Raw genomic sequence first — 15,998 nt, 5'->3', positions numbered from 1 at the left:
AGCAGGCCTGGTTCACACAGGGCACCTGCAGTCGGTCGCATGGTAGCAATGCTGCCTTATTCATGCGTAAACCCCAACCTGCAGTGTTGAAGCTTCCTGTAAATCTGATATTTAGGGCAAATTCCTCAACTACATAGACACTTTAATTTCAGTTTAAATTTCTCCATGCCGAGCACTGCGTTGGCTTCAATGTCCGGAGCTGCGCCAGACTTGAGAAGTTGAAGACTGCCATTTCTACTACTTCATACCAAAAACAGTGCTCAGCCCTGGGCTGCTAAGGTGCTCAGCCAGTAACCCCAGGCTCCCCTGTTGGCTGCAGGGCCAGCTGTTGCTTTCTCCAGATGGCCATGGTACGGCTTACCTCCTCTTTTGTGGCTAAAGATCTCGCTTGAGGCATGGAAGCAGAAGCTCTGCACTCCTCCTTACCCGGGGGGGGGGGGGGGGGATGCAAGCCAACATGTTGCAGAGCCCTGGCCAGGAAAATCAGATAGGCTAAAAGTTGTGTGGTTTGGGTTTTGTTTTCTTGTTTCGTTTTTCTTTAGCTGCTCCTGACATCTTTATATTCAATTATATTAAGTGGCTTCAATGGGAATTGGATCCTCCCTAAGGTTTGGAACCATCGAAATGTATTCTGATGGCCAGCTAGAGTCATACATTTGCATCTGTTTTTCTGGTTTGTCTTATGATTTATTAGTGGCTGAAGAATAACAGACCTTGATTGTCCTGAGGTTGTCTCCTCCTTTTTTCTGTCTGGGTGGTGATGTGCAGTTGAGGCATGGTTTGGGAGAGATGGGGAAGAGCTGATAAACAACTGCTCTAAGGCTACGTAGTGGCTACAATCTGATTGTGCCAGTTAGTGAAACACCTCCAGGTTGTGCTGCTTGGAAATGGTTGGGGCAGGAAGGAGCCAGGCAGGGTGGCTGGGCTTGAGATAAGGCTATTAGCTGAAGGATTGCCTGTGGGACCTAAAATACTGATAAGAGCAGCAGGCTCTCCTATGACAGGGAGACTATTGATTATTTGCTTGTAACAGAGAATATTTTTTTTCTGTATGTGGCAGTGCACAGCTGATCATATTTAGCACTTAACACCCCCCCCCCAAATACTCAGTTCTGGGGTGAGGTGGAGCATTTAACTGGGTTAGGTGGACTGGTGATTCAATCTGGCAAATGCTTCTGATTAAAATACATGAAAGAAATTATGCTGGCAGACAGAATGCAAAGCATGCAAGCTTTTTAGCCTGTAAACCAAGGGTTGGTGGATGGGTTGTTTGTAAATGCAGTGGATAAAAAATTCTGGACAATTAAAATCATTTCACATTAAAATGTTGATGGTGCAGTAGCGTTAGAAACCTTTTTAACAGATGCATGCTTGAGGCATAGTTTGTCTATGATCTAAATGCATTAAATATTTCTGGAGAAACTTGCTGATGTTGACATTTAACATGCAGAATTGTGCACTGATACTGAACCAGAGCTTGTTCAACATGAAAATGCGGGGGAAACAGAAGCAGCATGCAATTTGTATAGCTTCTGGAAAAATGTATATGTCTGATTTAACTTGGCAAGATTTCCAATCCTCAAGCAAAACTATTTGACCCCCAAATCAATCTGAAGCAGAAATTTAAAAAATATCTAGAACTCTAGGCCATGATAGTAAGAAATTTGAGTGATTTTATGTACTTGTTACATGAAGGGTACATATTTGGTGACTGGAACTGTATATAACAATTTTAGTATAAAATTAGTATCTTTGATGTCATCAGGTTTCTCTCCATAATTGAACCAGTGTGCATATGGAAACATACAAAGGTGGGAGCCAAAAAGGGAAAAAGGAAGCAAATCACCTACAACAAAAGGGAGGTTTGCTGGAAGGCAGCCATCTGGAGAGATGAGTAGGCAGCTCCAGCCTGTTCACTGGGCATTACCTCTTACATATAAGACAGCACAAAAACTACTGGTGAGACAGAGCTTTAGTTGAGAGGATGTAGATGTGATGTGACTCCAGAAAAGTTATATATGACTGTGGAACCAGAGGTCTAAAAGGATTTTAAGCATCTTATAGAGACTTAATATTACTACTGTGTGTTTGTGGATAACTTGTGACTGTGGCCATAAGGTACTGTTACCATCAAAGGATTTAGGTTAACCCACTGAGTAGTGCTTAGGTTGGGCTGTCGGCCCAAGTAGCCCATGCTAACTGTCTCATCTCCTCCATGGAGAAGACAACACAGAACAGGGATTTCTTACAGCTGACATGCCGAGCAGAGAGCTGAGAGGAGTTGCTGAGTATGAGGCCTTACCCTAAACCCCTCTCTCTGTTTTGGGGCTGAATACCTCATGCTGTGCCATTCAGGGTTCACTGCTCTGGCCTGGGTGACAGGAGCGTCTCCTCTTATGTCATATAGCTTAGTATGGAGGCTGTGGGAGAAAAGCAGTTTACTGTCAAGTATATCAAGAGTCATTGATGCAGACATTAATGATCTCATCTTGGTCAGGAAATCTCCTGCTCTTCTCTAGGCTAGAGAAGTGTGTTTCAATTGCCCATGTCAAGCACAGCAGTGTGGACTGGCTGGATGGAGCATTGTTCCTCTTCCAGCCCAGATCGGGCTGTGTCTTGGCAATGAGGGCTTTCTCTAATTGCAGAGGAAGGTACAGGTAATAAAAAAATAGTTTCCAAGACCTCAAGTGGATACTTTTTAGTTTTCTTCAGTTCAGCCCCAGGTTCTCATTGTTACATGGCACTTGAGTCTCTCATCATAAAGAGCCCTTCTTATGCTAAAGGTGTGAAACCTTTGGATTTCAGACCATCTTTCTCCCTCCCCTGTGTTTCCCCCCCTCGGCTGCCTGTGTAGTAGCATTGCTGCCTGATTTCTTGCTCTTCAAAGAGAACAGTGCTGTCCCACACAATGAAATCATCTCTGGCTGCCTCGTGAGTGCTGTGGACTTCGAGCCAGGTATAATCCCTTTTCTGAAATTTGAGTCTCATTAATTGGGTTAACAAGATGCTATCTGCACTCGATACTTACGTAAATATAACCTGCTTGCAAAGATCTCAATGGCACCTGATATATCACGCTGCCTTTACATCTATCAAAAGGTACCACTGCAGGAGTCACTTCCAAAAGCAGGTTGTGTTCTCAGTCCCGTGGGTCCCTTTATAAGCCGTAAGAAATGCTGGTGGTCAAGGCCAACCATTCAGATGTCTTTAAAGTGTCCCACTGGTGACCGAAAATCACTTTGTCAAGATGACAAATGGCTTGTGCATACCCTGTTCACCTTAGAGCTTCGCTCTAATGTCAGCTCCATTTACTTGTCAGAAACAGGTATTTTTTTTACTTCCAGCAGTGCAAATAGGGCAGGGGAAAAGAAGGAGGGAAGGGAACATAGACGGAGGAAAAATCTGCTTGTATGGCTTCTATCCAATGTATTATTATAGTTGAGATTTGCAAGCTTTGGACATAACAGAATCTGTTTGTTTTTACATGTGCAAAACAGAAAGAAGGGAATTTGCTTTTCAGAAGTGAGAACTGTCCCTGCAGGGCTACGATTATGCAAAAATATGTTTTAACCACTGGATTTTTCAAGCAGAAAGTGGTTGTGCAATATTATTTTCTTATTTTGGACAGCAAACTTCTTTCCAGAGCAACATTCAAAAATAACTGTTTAATTAACTGTGGGTCTACCCAGTACATAGGGCATTGTGCATGTGTCTGCGCTGAAGAGCTCAGCTCAAACCTCTGAACTCGTGTGGGTGGTTTCATTGACTGCATTGGTATTGTCATGTGGCTAAGTGATCACTGCTATGAATGAGGGCTGCTACATCTCACCCAAAAGCAGTGAGAGCCAGGCCACAAAGTATGGTCAAAGTCAGCTCAAGGACTGTGAAAGTGACTTTGACAGTTTTGGCTTTTAGTTTTTTCTCAATGACTTCCACATCGCTTTTGCTTAGTTCACAAGTCAGAATATGCTTTTTCTCCTAGTAGCTACAGTGTTGGCTGAAGTTTTAGAAGTCACAATCTAACTTAATTTGCCGGTTGATTGCAACAAAGGAAAGCTTATTCCACCTTCCTTCTTTGCATCTCATGGAAGCTTTGCATCCATCAGAAGTTTGAGCAGATATGAAGTAGAAACACATAGAAATGAGATGTGTCAAATAAAACATCATTGTGGCATAGTTTTTTCTGACTAAATTCTCCCGTGACCTTGAGCCTTCTCTTGCTGGCACCAGCTGGATGAAGCCTGCTTGAGGATGACTGCTGCCACGAGCTGTCTGTCCATCAGCTAGGATTCCTGGCTGCCCCTCCAAGATTTTACTAGCACGGAGCAGTTGCAGCAAAAAGAAGTGAGCCCCTGTGAGTTGAAGGTGGCATTAAAAGACCTCGAAAGCTCTTGCCCCCTTCAAGGAGTCCTGCCTGAAATGCTCTTGGTCCTTGCCTCTTCCTACTCTTCTCTATAGAAGCTGACAAGCTGGGGGCTGCCCCTTGTCTCTGCAGACCGCCATGAATAACCCCCTCTTTTTTTTCTAATACCACTGTGTAGCACAGGCAAGATCACGTAAGAAAACCAATGTGGGGTCAGTGCTCAGTTTTCTTGCAAGTTCATTAAAACAGCAGTGTCTGGAGGCCTCTTGCCTAAATAATTTTATAATAGAAAACAGACTCTTGTTGCTCTCTTTTGGGCTACTATTTTTATTTGGTTGTTGTTCCTCAAGTGTTTTGGTCCTATTTCAAAACTTGCTCCAATTAAATGAAGAGGGGATTTTTTTTTTGGTGCTTTCCAGTTTAAAAGCTGTGCTACTACTGCAAAAGTTCTAGGAGATCTCTGAATTATGAAAACTAGGATTGACAGGGATTTTTCTGATGAAATAACATTAAAAAAAACAATGTGTAGATTAAAAGTTTGGAAGAAAATAGAAAACCCTCCCCCTTCCCTCCCCCAGCTGAGCTCTCCTGTTGCTGCTTCTGGCATGCATCACATCTTTGAGGATACAGTATCATGAGAAAACTGTCACTTGGTGATGTATTAGGGTAATATATCATGAGAGCATCGTTTCTTTAGAGGATATAGGCATTAAAAGACATGATTCTGGCCAGACAGAGCAGCAGGGGACCTTGCTTTTTTTTCTTCCCTTTTCTTTAATCTAGCCCTGTTTTTGTGTTGTACAGAAGTGAGTTTCTTCATGGGATATGACTTGTTGCAGAGTAAGTTAGGAGGCCCATTGGGCTTTTTAAACTCTTTAAGAAGTACATGGCCTCAAGGGCTGCTTTGTTCAAAGTTTTTAGAACAGGCTCAAGCCCAAAATTTGAGCATTTGCCACTGCCTAAATCTCTAGTGTAATGGTTGATTAAACAGACTTCAGACAGAAAAGGCAATAAAGATGCAATGACAGGTAACTATTGTTTGGATAATATATTTTTAGATTTAGCCTATCAAAATGTGATGAAATTATATTTATAAAGAAACAGTCAATGCACTTCTTTTAAGTAAATGTCAAATGAAGTTTTAATTCACATCAGTAGAAGAAAAATTGCTGTTGGTCAGTATTCAGTCTGTAATAGAAGATATAGTTGTCTCATCCAAAAATAGGGTTTCTGAACTGATGGACTCAGGGTTTGATGTACTCTTTTTTATTGTTTTCATGGTTTTGTTTTTCTCTCATTGACAATGTCTGCTGGGAAGTAAGCTGAACACAGTCTATAGGACCAGAATGGCAGTAGTTAAGAAACAAAAGTAGAGTATTTTTAGGACAGTTTTTTGATGGGACTGAGTTAATTTTTGCGATGGGACAGAATGTGACACCGTGGCTTGATCTAAAACTTGTTGTATTCAAATGATTTAATAATTTATTTTAAACCTTTGGCACAATCTGCTTTACCCTCTGTGAAATCAGCTTCATAATTCATCAGTGCCATCTTCAATGTTTTTTTGGGCTAGAATTTACTTAGAGAGTTTTCAGACTAATTTGGCTTGGGGATGATATGAGCAAACTTCTACTTCTCCAGGCCATCCTATGGCACTTAAGGGGGGTCAGCAGAGCAGCATGCTCCAGGAGCTAATACACCCGGGACAGCGATGCTGTCTTCATCTGCTGACTTCAGCTGTGTGCGGGTGGCCTCTGGATCAAACTAAGGTAGTGGAAGATTTTAGGGCTCTTAGCTGCTCATCTGTTCTCTGGGAGAATGGACTTTGCTGCATCAGCTTCAGTCAGGGTAAACCAGGCTAGGCTGGATCACGCTTTCAAGGTCACTCAATTAGCTCAAAATGAGTTGGGCAGTGATCATCTGAAAAGTTTTGCTGGCTGATCTGAGTGACTGGGAAAATCCAGCAAGGGGTAGATCGTAAGCTCATAGGGTTGGGTCAGTGACCTGTAACCTTTTCCAGCAGCACAGATGCAGGTTTGCACCCTGAGCTTCAAATTGACAGGTATTGCCTGTCACTACTGTTTTCTTAGGTATTGGCATCAGATTTAGGTGACTGATAATTAATACTAATTATTTATTGACACGTAGAAAAAACATTAATTGTTTGTTTAAAACCGTATTTAAAATTCACAGAAAAAGCTGTGAATTTTAAATGCACGCGTCTTGTGAAATGAAAAGGTGTGGTCTCCCACAAGAAGCCCAGTGCAAACCCCTTCTCTGAAACCTGGCTCCTAGATTACTAAAGGTAGTTTTTTTGACTACAGCACAAACTGGTGGGAACCTGTGAAGAATGTGTCTCTTATTGCTAGAAGACCATCATGCTATTCTGTTGACAGGTAAAGAGTTTTGTCTTTAACAGCTGAAGAACTGTAATCCAAAGCAGCACTTGGAGGTTGAGATAGAGGCAGGGAGACTGAGAGCTAGGCGGTCTGGATCCTGCTCTGGCTTTCCCGCTGACTTAATCTGCAATTATGGTCATTTTGTCTGGCTGTGTCTACTTTGTTGATAAGCTCACTGGTGCAGGGATGTACTCCTTGCATGTGCTTACATGACATCTGATGTAATGGGACCCTGATCTCAGCTGCAGCTTTAGCAGTTGCATTAATGCAAACAAATACAAAAGGAAGAAAGCACTTTCTTTTCACCATATAGTAGTGCAGCGGGCTGCTGTCAGGGAGTGTCAGGATTGCAGTGGGCCACCGAGGTCACTTTCCTCATGCTGGTGCACGTCATTAAGCACAGTGGAAAAAAAAAATAATCTGTTCAGTCTATAATGGGTTGTGAGTGATGTGTCCCGAATGACTTGCACATACTCACGTCTTCCTTACAGCAGTGGGGAATACCCATTTGCAGTGAAATTCAGTGTCATCTTTCAGCAGCGTCATTGTTTTAATCATCTTTCCTAGGAAGTGGGGAGAGCTTGAATCATGAGGGGGGTGGTTGATGCTGGCTGAGCACCACTGCAGGGAGACCTGCAACCTCGTCCCTGCTTGCCCTCAGAATGGCCAGAGAAGCTAAAGAAATTACAGGGTTGAGAAGCTAAATTGGAGGCTACTGAGTGCTCTGCTCAAAAAAAGGAAAGAGAGACTTGTGGACTGAACTGGCATATTTTGTTCCTCACGAAATACCGTCATTTGCATCTAATGCAATTCATGCTGAACTCGCAGTCCTGTTGGGCCATGGGCAAGGACCTAATGCTGAAAGTACTGAAGCATATCTTTGGCTTCACTCCAGTGAGTTGTCCCGTTGAAATTGAAGACACTCTTAAAATAATAGGACTTTTCTCTCTGTGGGGTTAAGCATATGCCTTGGTGTTTGTAGGTGTATGTGGGTAAACAGAGAGAACTGTATCATTTTGCAGAGAACAGACGTTGTTTCATAGGGAAATATTTTTTCCACCTGGAATTTAAACACACACCTAGTGTGCTAAATCGTTTTTGTTATTGTACCCACAAAATTTATTTTTGCAAAGGGAAAAAAACCCAACAGATAATTGGAGGGGCACAAGGGAAATGAGACCTTTTTCTCATCTCCCTTGACAGTGGTTCAAAATGTCTGCAAACATCTCTCCTTGGGTAGTGGTGTATCCTCCCTGAAGCCAAATTGTGCGGCCCTTGCTCAGGCAGAGGAATGTTCATGGAAGACAGCAGTCCCACAGTATTAGCAAGTATTGCTTGCTTGTATCAACTCCACCAGTTAAAGGGAAGTTTGTAAATCGGACCTGAGACAGCAAGTTCCAGGCAGGAGTGCCAAAGAAGCAAGGGTACTATTTTCAGAAAGCACCTCAGGATTTGTCTAGACCATGAGTTATGCACGTGTCTGAGCCTGTTCTCAAGTACAAGTTGGCCCAACATCGGGGTTGTCTGCACGTAACCCTAGGTGCAGGCACATGCTTGGGAGCTGGCTGCTCCCAAGCTTTGCTGAGGGACAGAGCCTTTGGCCAGTGCTGGCCCAAACCTTTGCTCATGTGGCCTGCGTGGTCTGAGTGAGGCTCCGTGCACTTGAGTGCACTTGTTTCATTAATTTTAAATGGCTTTTTCTTCTCCTAAGGGCATATCTACATATTTGAAAGCTGCATCCCAAATTCCCCGGGGGTAACTTTTGCCATTGTTTGAAAATTGTTGTTGTTTTGGTGGATGATCCCACAAGCTTCTCCTGGCAGAAACTTAAGGACACTCTGAACTACTTGGTGAGGAGTCCTATCAGAGTTACTAGTGGGACTGTGATGAAGAATGGTAAAAAATGAATGTTTTCAGGATTAGCCATATTTCTACCTAATCTGTCTCTGTTGCCTTTTTTTTTTTTTCCTGTCCACAGCCTTTTTTGGTTAAAGGAAAGTTTAAGCTACATTTTTCCTATTTGATATAAATAGTTAATAACCTCAGGATATCAGAAATGCAATGTGAGCCTCCTAAAAGCATTTTCAATACATAAAAAGAAAAAAAAAAAAAAAGAAAAAAACAACAGACTCTCACCATGGAAATCTGTCCCCCTGAGGACCTGCATCTGCAAGGACTTCAGCAGCCAGCTGTGACAGCACAACAGTGGGCTCAGGGTACCACTGATGGAGGCACGCCTTGGTATAGCCCTGAAGAAATGAAGTGGACTCAGAGGTTTTTTGTCCTCTTCCAAGCTAAATCTAGGTTGAAAAGAGCCATCCTCCTGGTGGCTGCTGTGAGCCAGCAGGAGCCCAGTGGGGAACCCTGTAGAAAGTTGGCTGTGGCTTCCAAGCTGTGGTTTGGCACACATCCTCTCCAAGACCTCTGCCAAATATTCAGATTTCTTTTTAGTGGTTTTTTTTTTTTCTTTTTCTTTTCATGTTGGCATTTTATTTAACTGTACCACATGAGTTTAAGGCCATTAGTTTGGTATACTTTGTCACCAGAATGGGCTATTTTGTGTGGAGTTCTTTGATGGAAGGTAAAAATACGAGGTGTATGTAGAAGGTGAACAAATTGTGTTGAGGGGAGGTTGTAATAAAGGTAACATGAAGCAGTAACACTGGTATTAGGTCTGGTTAGTGTATCTCTCCTGTATGGGAATTTGACATCACCTTTGCATGCCAAGTTAAAGAGACCTTTGGGTTCCACTGGCAAAGCATGGGAGAGGGGAGAAACATAGGCACCCAACAAAACTTTCTGATCTTTCCCCAAAAGCATTAAAACATGCGTTCTGCAGGAGTCGGGCTTGGTGAGCACAGGAGAGGAGTCTGGGATGATCCTCCAGCACTTCTCCAAATTTTCCTTTCCGAGGGAGTCTGGGATTCCAGTGTGAACCCTTTGCCGAGCTAGGCGCTGACTGGGGAGTTGCGTCAGCTCTGGCAGCATTGTTCTGGATCAGCCTGACCTCTTTTAAAAAAATATGTATTTTTCCAACACTAACAAAAACCTTAGCTGAAGTTCTCTCCCTTTCTGTGTGTGTGCCTGAGCACTAAATTAGAAAAAAAAAAAAATATTCCAGATGTGAATCTATAAACCGTCTGTTTAAAATAACTATTGTTCAGGACTATAATTAAAAGTTATTTATTATGAATCTTGGGATCCTATTATGGATTTGACTGACTCCCAGGTTTCTGATTTAGCAAATGGTTTATGTATTTATGAGCCATGTGTCTCTTCCGCACTTCTTGGTGCCAGAGTGCATGTCCTTTAAACAAAAGGAAAAAAATCCCCTACCCTCCCATAACTGTTGGCTTCTGAATGTTGCCGTCTAAGAAGTTTTCTCTTAATAACAGCAAAAATCAAAGTATCTGAGAGCTTTCAACAACTCCAGAGATGCTGTTGACAACAGAGATGGAAGTTTGGTTATACAGCTCTCTTGCATGCAGCTACTTAGCGACTTTTTAAATGTATGGCTGGGACAAGTAATGAAATGTTGTGATTACTGGGGGTAGGAGGGGACATATTTGGAAGTAAAGGATTTGTTGCTAAAGTCCATTTGCTCTTGTCCTCTGCTTTGTCCTTGTGGAATGGGAGGGAAGGAGGCAGCAGAATTGAAAGAAGCAGATGAACAGTAGACATTAAGAGCAGTGTTTTGGGCGACAGGGTGAAGGAAAAAAAAAGCTCCCAATGACAATTGCTCTTTATCTTTGTACTTTTACACCCAGTGGGGCTAGGAGATCTGCACTGGATAATGCCTGACTGCAGTAGACTAAACAATGATTTACCAGCCCTGTTTTATCTGCTGCTGTCCTATGATTGATCAGCATGGTACATTAACCCTTTCCTCTACATCTGCTTGCCTAGTTTTCCACAAGATGCAGCAATGAGATAAACCAACAGGATTTTGGGAAGAATGCTGGGATTAAACCCGGACCTAGAAGCAGCAAGAGGCACTTGGATGCACTTCCCCAGAGCTATGCTCATCTCTTCGTAGTACAAGAGGGATTTTGCTGTGAAGACTACGCCAGGGCAGTGTGCTACAATTGTGGCTCTACCATAAGTTTGTTCAGCAAAAAGCCCCTAAAGGACCGGTGAGGGCTGCAGCCCTGAGTGATGCTGTACCTCGCACCTTGGAAGAGCGGCCCAGCCCCAATGGCAGGGAGTTAGGCACCTTGGGGTGGCATCTGAAACAGCCACTTTCCGAGCCGTCTGGGGCTTGCCTGTAGTACCAGCTAGAGAGGAGGAACATGAGCTTTGCAAATCCCACCCCACTTAAGTGCTTAGCTGACCTTCTCATGCTGGCAAATATTGGCTCTATTTACCTGGGATACACAGACCTGTCCCTGCAGGCAGGAGAATGCAGCTTGTCCTCCAAGGGACAGAGCTGTTCTTGCTCTTTCCTTTAAAAAAAAAAAAAAAAAAAGCAAGCAGGGGGATGGTGGTGAATGTGCCACCTCCTGCCCACCTTTTAGCACCGTGCTGTAACAACTCATCTTTGAGATGGTGATCCAGGGTCAGTGCCCTCCATGTCCAGAGGCAGTTCAAAGATTCATCTCCTGCTTTCCCCACAAACATCTTCACTGTCAGGACTGGTAGCTTTTGGGAGCACAAGGAACATGCCCCTCTTCTGCTCAAGCTGGGACACTGAGCAGCAAGTAGTTCAAGGTCTACGGGGATAGAAAAAGGAAATATGAATCTGTAGCGTACTGCTTAAGACACCCTCCAAGGGGGAAGGACCTTTCAGCTCCCCTCACTGCACTGTGGGCAGCTCATGTTCTTTAGGTGGAACATCCGCTTAATGTGAAACAGCCCTTGGCACCAGGACATGAACTCCAAAATCTTCCCTCCCAGAAAACCTCCTGCTGATAAGATGTACACCCTGGCTCAGTTTTGCTTTCTCTTTCCAGTTACTTCCATCCTAGCCTGTAATGCAGGTCCTGAGTTTGGGGTTGACCCACCAGCATTGCTGATGATAAGGGAAGAAGAGCAAGATCCAAATTTGGCACCCCCCTCGTGTTGGCTCAATGGTACCAAACTCATCACCGGCAGAGAAGATTTCTGATTTAAGTGGTGTGGGGCAAACAGGAGGCTTTTACTTGCGAAAAGTAACTAGCAAGTATCTCCTGTTTGAAATATGTGTGTTGGGGTCATCCTTAGGAACATTTTGCATCACCAACAAGAAACAACCACGTCAGGATGTACCTGAGGGCAGAGGGAGGCAGCCGGTGCTCAGGGGAGAGGATGAGAAGCTGCCTGGGGAAGCTGGGCTGCATGAGACATTTTTCCCCAGGAGTCCCCTGGGAATCAGGGAACAAAAAAACATACGGAGCTGTGTTTTACTTCTCATCCCTCTTGCTGCCATCCGTGATAATAATGTCTTCTTTTGAAGAGGGAGTCCGATGGGTAGGTGCCTGCTGTGTGACAGCATGCAGGAGAAATATTCCATTTGTAGCCCCCTGATGGGGTTCCAGCCTAGCTAGGTTGTCCCAGAAGGGCACCATGCATCTTGTAGAGGTCCACGATGCATGCTGCAGCTGGGTAAATGATGTTCTCCAAAGGAACGTACTCTAAACTGGATCTTGCCCTTCCTTCAAACCCACTTTCCCACAGATAAAGGTAATGGGGCCACTAGGCTTATTAAATCTTCCCTTGAGCAAACTCTCATTAAAGAGAATCGGATCTTAGCAGAACCCTTTAAAATACAGACTATTTGTAGCTGATTTGGTAAACTTGATTCTGCTGCCTTTCAACAGGCTTTATGGAGGCAAAGTCAGGGAGCACTATGTTCACATAAAGGGAACCAAGATTTCGCCCTGCGCTCTAAAAAGAAGCTGTTGAGCCAGCGGCACTGCCGTGCCATGGCTGCTTTGTGGTAGTCCAGACCTACAGACCTGCCGTAAGTTCAGCTTAACTTGCCAGTTAAATTGCATTTATGGCTGCTTTGCAATGCTGGAGTGATGCAAAGCAGCCAGCACGTAGCAGTGACTAGCAGTGGGTTGACATGGCTTTTTACAGTAGTCGTTTGTGTCACTGCAGCTGGGCTTTAGGGCCTGATTCTCACGTGCTGATTTCACACTGGCTTGGTGAGAGTGAGTCCTCATTTACACTGATAAGATTGAAGTGCCTTTATAGCTCCCATCAGATCAGGCAGTGACTTTGAAGAAAATAAACCTCTGCTTTTAGACAAAGAGCTGGAGTGTAATAAAAGTTGTGTGTTATCCTTCACAGGCACCTTGAATAACACCACAGGGAGCAAAAGGAAAAGACTGGAAAGCACAGCTTCTTTTCCTTAAGTTTTATGATTTACATTTTTCTAGCACTTTGGTTTTTTGGTCTCTAATTAAGTCATAAGATTGGGTGAGGTGGGTCCTTGCATCTACGAGATGGCCACCTGTGTCACTTAATGAACTGAGCTACTAATTATAGGTGGAGGTGACTTCAGAGAGCTACTTTCAGTCAGGAATTTAAAGTAGCAAAATTTTACTGAAAGAAACGCCTGAAGTATTTGTTTTCTGCCCTTTTTTAAAGGCAGGGATAACCAGAAGGTTGACACCACAGGGGCAAGGCAGGCTATAAATAGAATATTTCTCCTGTCTGCTGTCACACATCCTCTATTGACATTCCTTAATGTGATCAGTGTGCTCTTTGGCTGTGGCCATTGCTGGCTTTTTGCCATAGAAAGATGACACTATAATGTACAGTGATTCCACCTGCTTGTGGTGTTTCATTGATTCTCAGCATCTTGGGGATATGGTAGTCTCTTTTCCAGTATAGTACATAGTAAACTCTTTTGAAGGATCTCTGGCTAGCTAGGTAATACTGCTAGCTAAAAATTACTTTCAGCAGTGGCAGAGAGTTTTGTTTTCTCTGAGGTCACCACCTCTTCCTCAGCCGTCTGTCATTTTGTCACCATGAGAAATGATTCCTGAGCTGTGTGGTTCATGGGGCAGCACCTCAAGACCCCGAGGATATTTTAACAAGAGTGTCGTGTAGCTACTTGTTCATTTAAGTGGATTTCTTCAGTGGGGCACATTTTCTGTACTATGGTGGGTAGCGGTCATGAATTACCACCTAAGTGGAGTTTAAACACCATTTACTTGGGCTCCTGGATAATTCAGAGACTGTTTTGTACTGCGTTCCTTCAAGGGGAAAAAGATGTTTTGAATCACAAAGACCTCTCCTGAAGCAAAAAAGCAGATTACTAGCTTCACATTTTATTTTCTGAATTGCAAGAAACGGTAGCTGTGGATTTGGCTTGCTTGCAATAGCTTTTGTTTAATTTTTTTTTTTTTTTTCCAGAATAAGGAAGTGACCTGCAAAAGGGAGAAGTGTCCGATGCTCTCCAAGGACTGCGCTCTCGTCATTAAACAGAGAGGAGCTTGCTGTGAGCATTGCAAAGGTGCGGTTTCCTTCCTGTTATTTCCCTCTTTTTAAAATGTTATCAGTTCACATTTATGTTGCCAGAGATAGGACAAAGTTGGGAGCTTCTCAGCTGGGACTAGAGGCTAGAAAAGGGTAGTAACAATAATTAAAATAAATACATTTACAAAGCTGGTGAAGATGCAAAAATTCACATACTCATCTTGTAATTATTGGTTCTTGTGCAGTGACAGTCCTTTAGAAATACATATTTATTGTACTTCATTGGTATGTTGTCAGTCTTTTGAGAGATATCTCCTGTTCTAACTTTATCAGAAATATTTTAGGTCACCATCAATCTGCTAGTAGTCACCAGTCAACAGGAATTCCTTAAACTTTTTGTGTGGTTGGACAGAATACAAATAATGCTTCTGAGTAATAAACAGCAGAGTAATTATTCATGACTACTTCTACTTCTTCTCGTAGTAGAAACAAACCAATCAAATTCTATTCATTTTACTAAATATTTTCTGATTTAAATAACAATATTGTGGATGTTTTTATTAATGCCAAAATGGGCAGCTATCTGACCATTATACATTTATTTATTGACCAACACAGCTTCCAAGCTCTTTAGAATGAGATAATTATCAAATATAAAAAAATTAATAAATAAATAGTATAAGCATGCATGGCATGTTACTACCATGCTTATCCACATGAAAAATGTGTAAGTAGATGAGGTTGAAAACTAGTCTTTTTTTTATATCAATGCAGTAAGTAATATGCACTAATTTTGCTGAGGGACTGCTGATGCAATCAATGAGGTGGAGAATGTCAGATTCAGACAGCTTTACTTTTCTTTATTTTTCGCTGTTGTTTAATTCCCCAGTGGTAATAGAGTGGTTTTGAGAGGGAGATAGGATAGGATAAATTGTTGGGAAATGTAAGCATTATTGCTTTCCCAGAGGAAATACAAATGCAGGAAAAAGGATTATGCTGAAATTCAGATGGAGGAGACATATGATGGATATGTGTTTTTCCTGGATGGTTGCAGAGGTGTGTTAGCTGCTGTGCTCATGATTTGCTTCTGTGCTGCAACTTTGGAATAGGTTTGGCAAGCCCCAATTCGAAGATTTATCTAGAAGTCTGACACTTGAAAAGGAAATGAACTGGGAAAAAAAATTTAAAGCATTACTAAAACAGTAAGAATTTGTAGTTACAGGTTTTACATAAATTAAATGTAATTTATTTCTTTTGTCAAATTGTGTTTAGTGTCAGCTTTATAGCAAAAGATTCCTAAGTGTTGGTTTGATTAGGCTGGAGGTTGATTTTTCATTTCCTTAATGGGATGTGTCATTGGTCAATGGACTGAAAATTTTATATACATATATATATGCGTATACGCATGTATGCATACAAAATGATTCTACACTAAAAGAAAATTAATGTTTCAAAGTTGAGGATACAGACATTATTTTAATATGTTATTTTAATTCAGACTACTTGTAAGTTTTTCGGTTTATCCTGAACTGGGGTGAGCACCTACAGAACATTATTAATAGGATTGAGCCTGGCATCTGCAAATTGGTATGCCTGACATCTCCAATGGGAAAATTAATAGAAACAGATCAAAAATAGAATTAGGGGGCACATGGATATTTGCAATATAAGGGGGAAGAGTTACGTCTTACAAAGATGTTAGAGTCCTTTGAATGTATCAATAAGTATACGGACAGAGAGATCCAACTAATAGGCATCCAACAAGATCCCTCACCAAAAGCTACTGAAGAAACTAAGCAGCCCTGAGTTTGTAGAGAAACTCTTCTCATCAA

The 15,998-nt window shown here is 42.4% G+C and overlaps 1 protein-coding gene across 1 annotated transcript in view; it reads left to right on the top strand.

The window, feature by feature from the left end:
- BMPER (BMP binding endothelial regulator) overlaps nucleotides 1–15,998 on the top strand; it is a 146,774-nt gene that overhangs the window by 10,409 nt on the left and 120,367 nt on the right. The window contains exon 3 of the mRNA XM_049817188.1: nucleotides 14,104–14,203. Coding sequence (XP_049673145.1) covers nucleotides 14,104–14,203 — 100 coding nt within the window. The remainder of the gene's footprint in view (nucleotides 1–14,103; nucleotides 14,204–15,998) is intronic.

This window comes from Accipiter gentilis, chromosome 14 (assembly GCF_929443795.1).
Source record: "Accipiter gentilis chromosome 14, bAccGen1.1, whole genome shotgun sequence".
Lineage (NCBI taxonomy): Eukaryota > Metazoa > Chordata > Aves > Accipitriformes > Accipitridae > Astur > Astur gentilis.
This window is presented reverse-complemented; position numbering and strand designations above follow the sequence as displayed.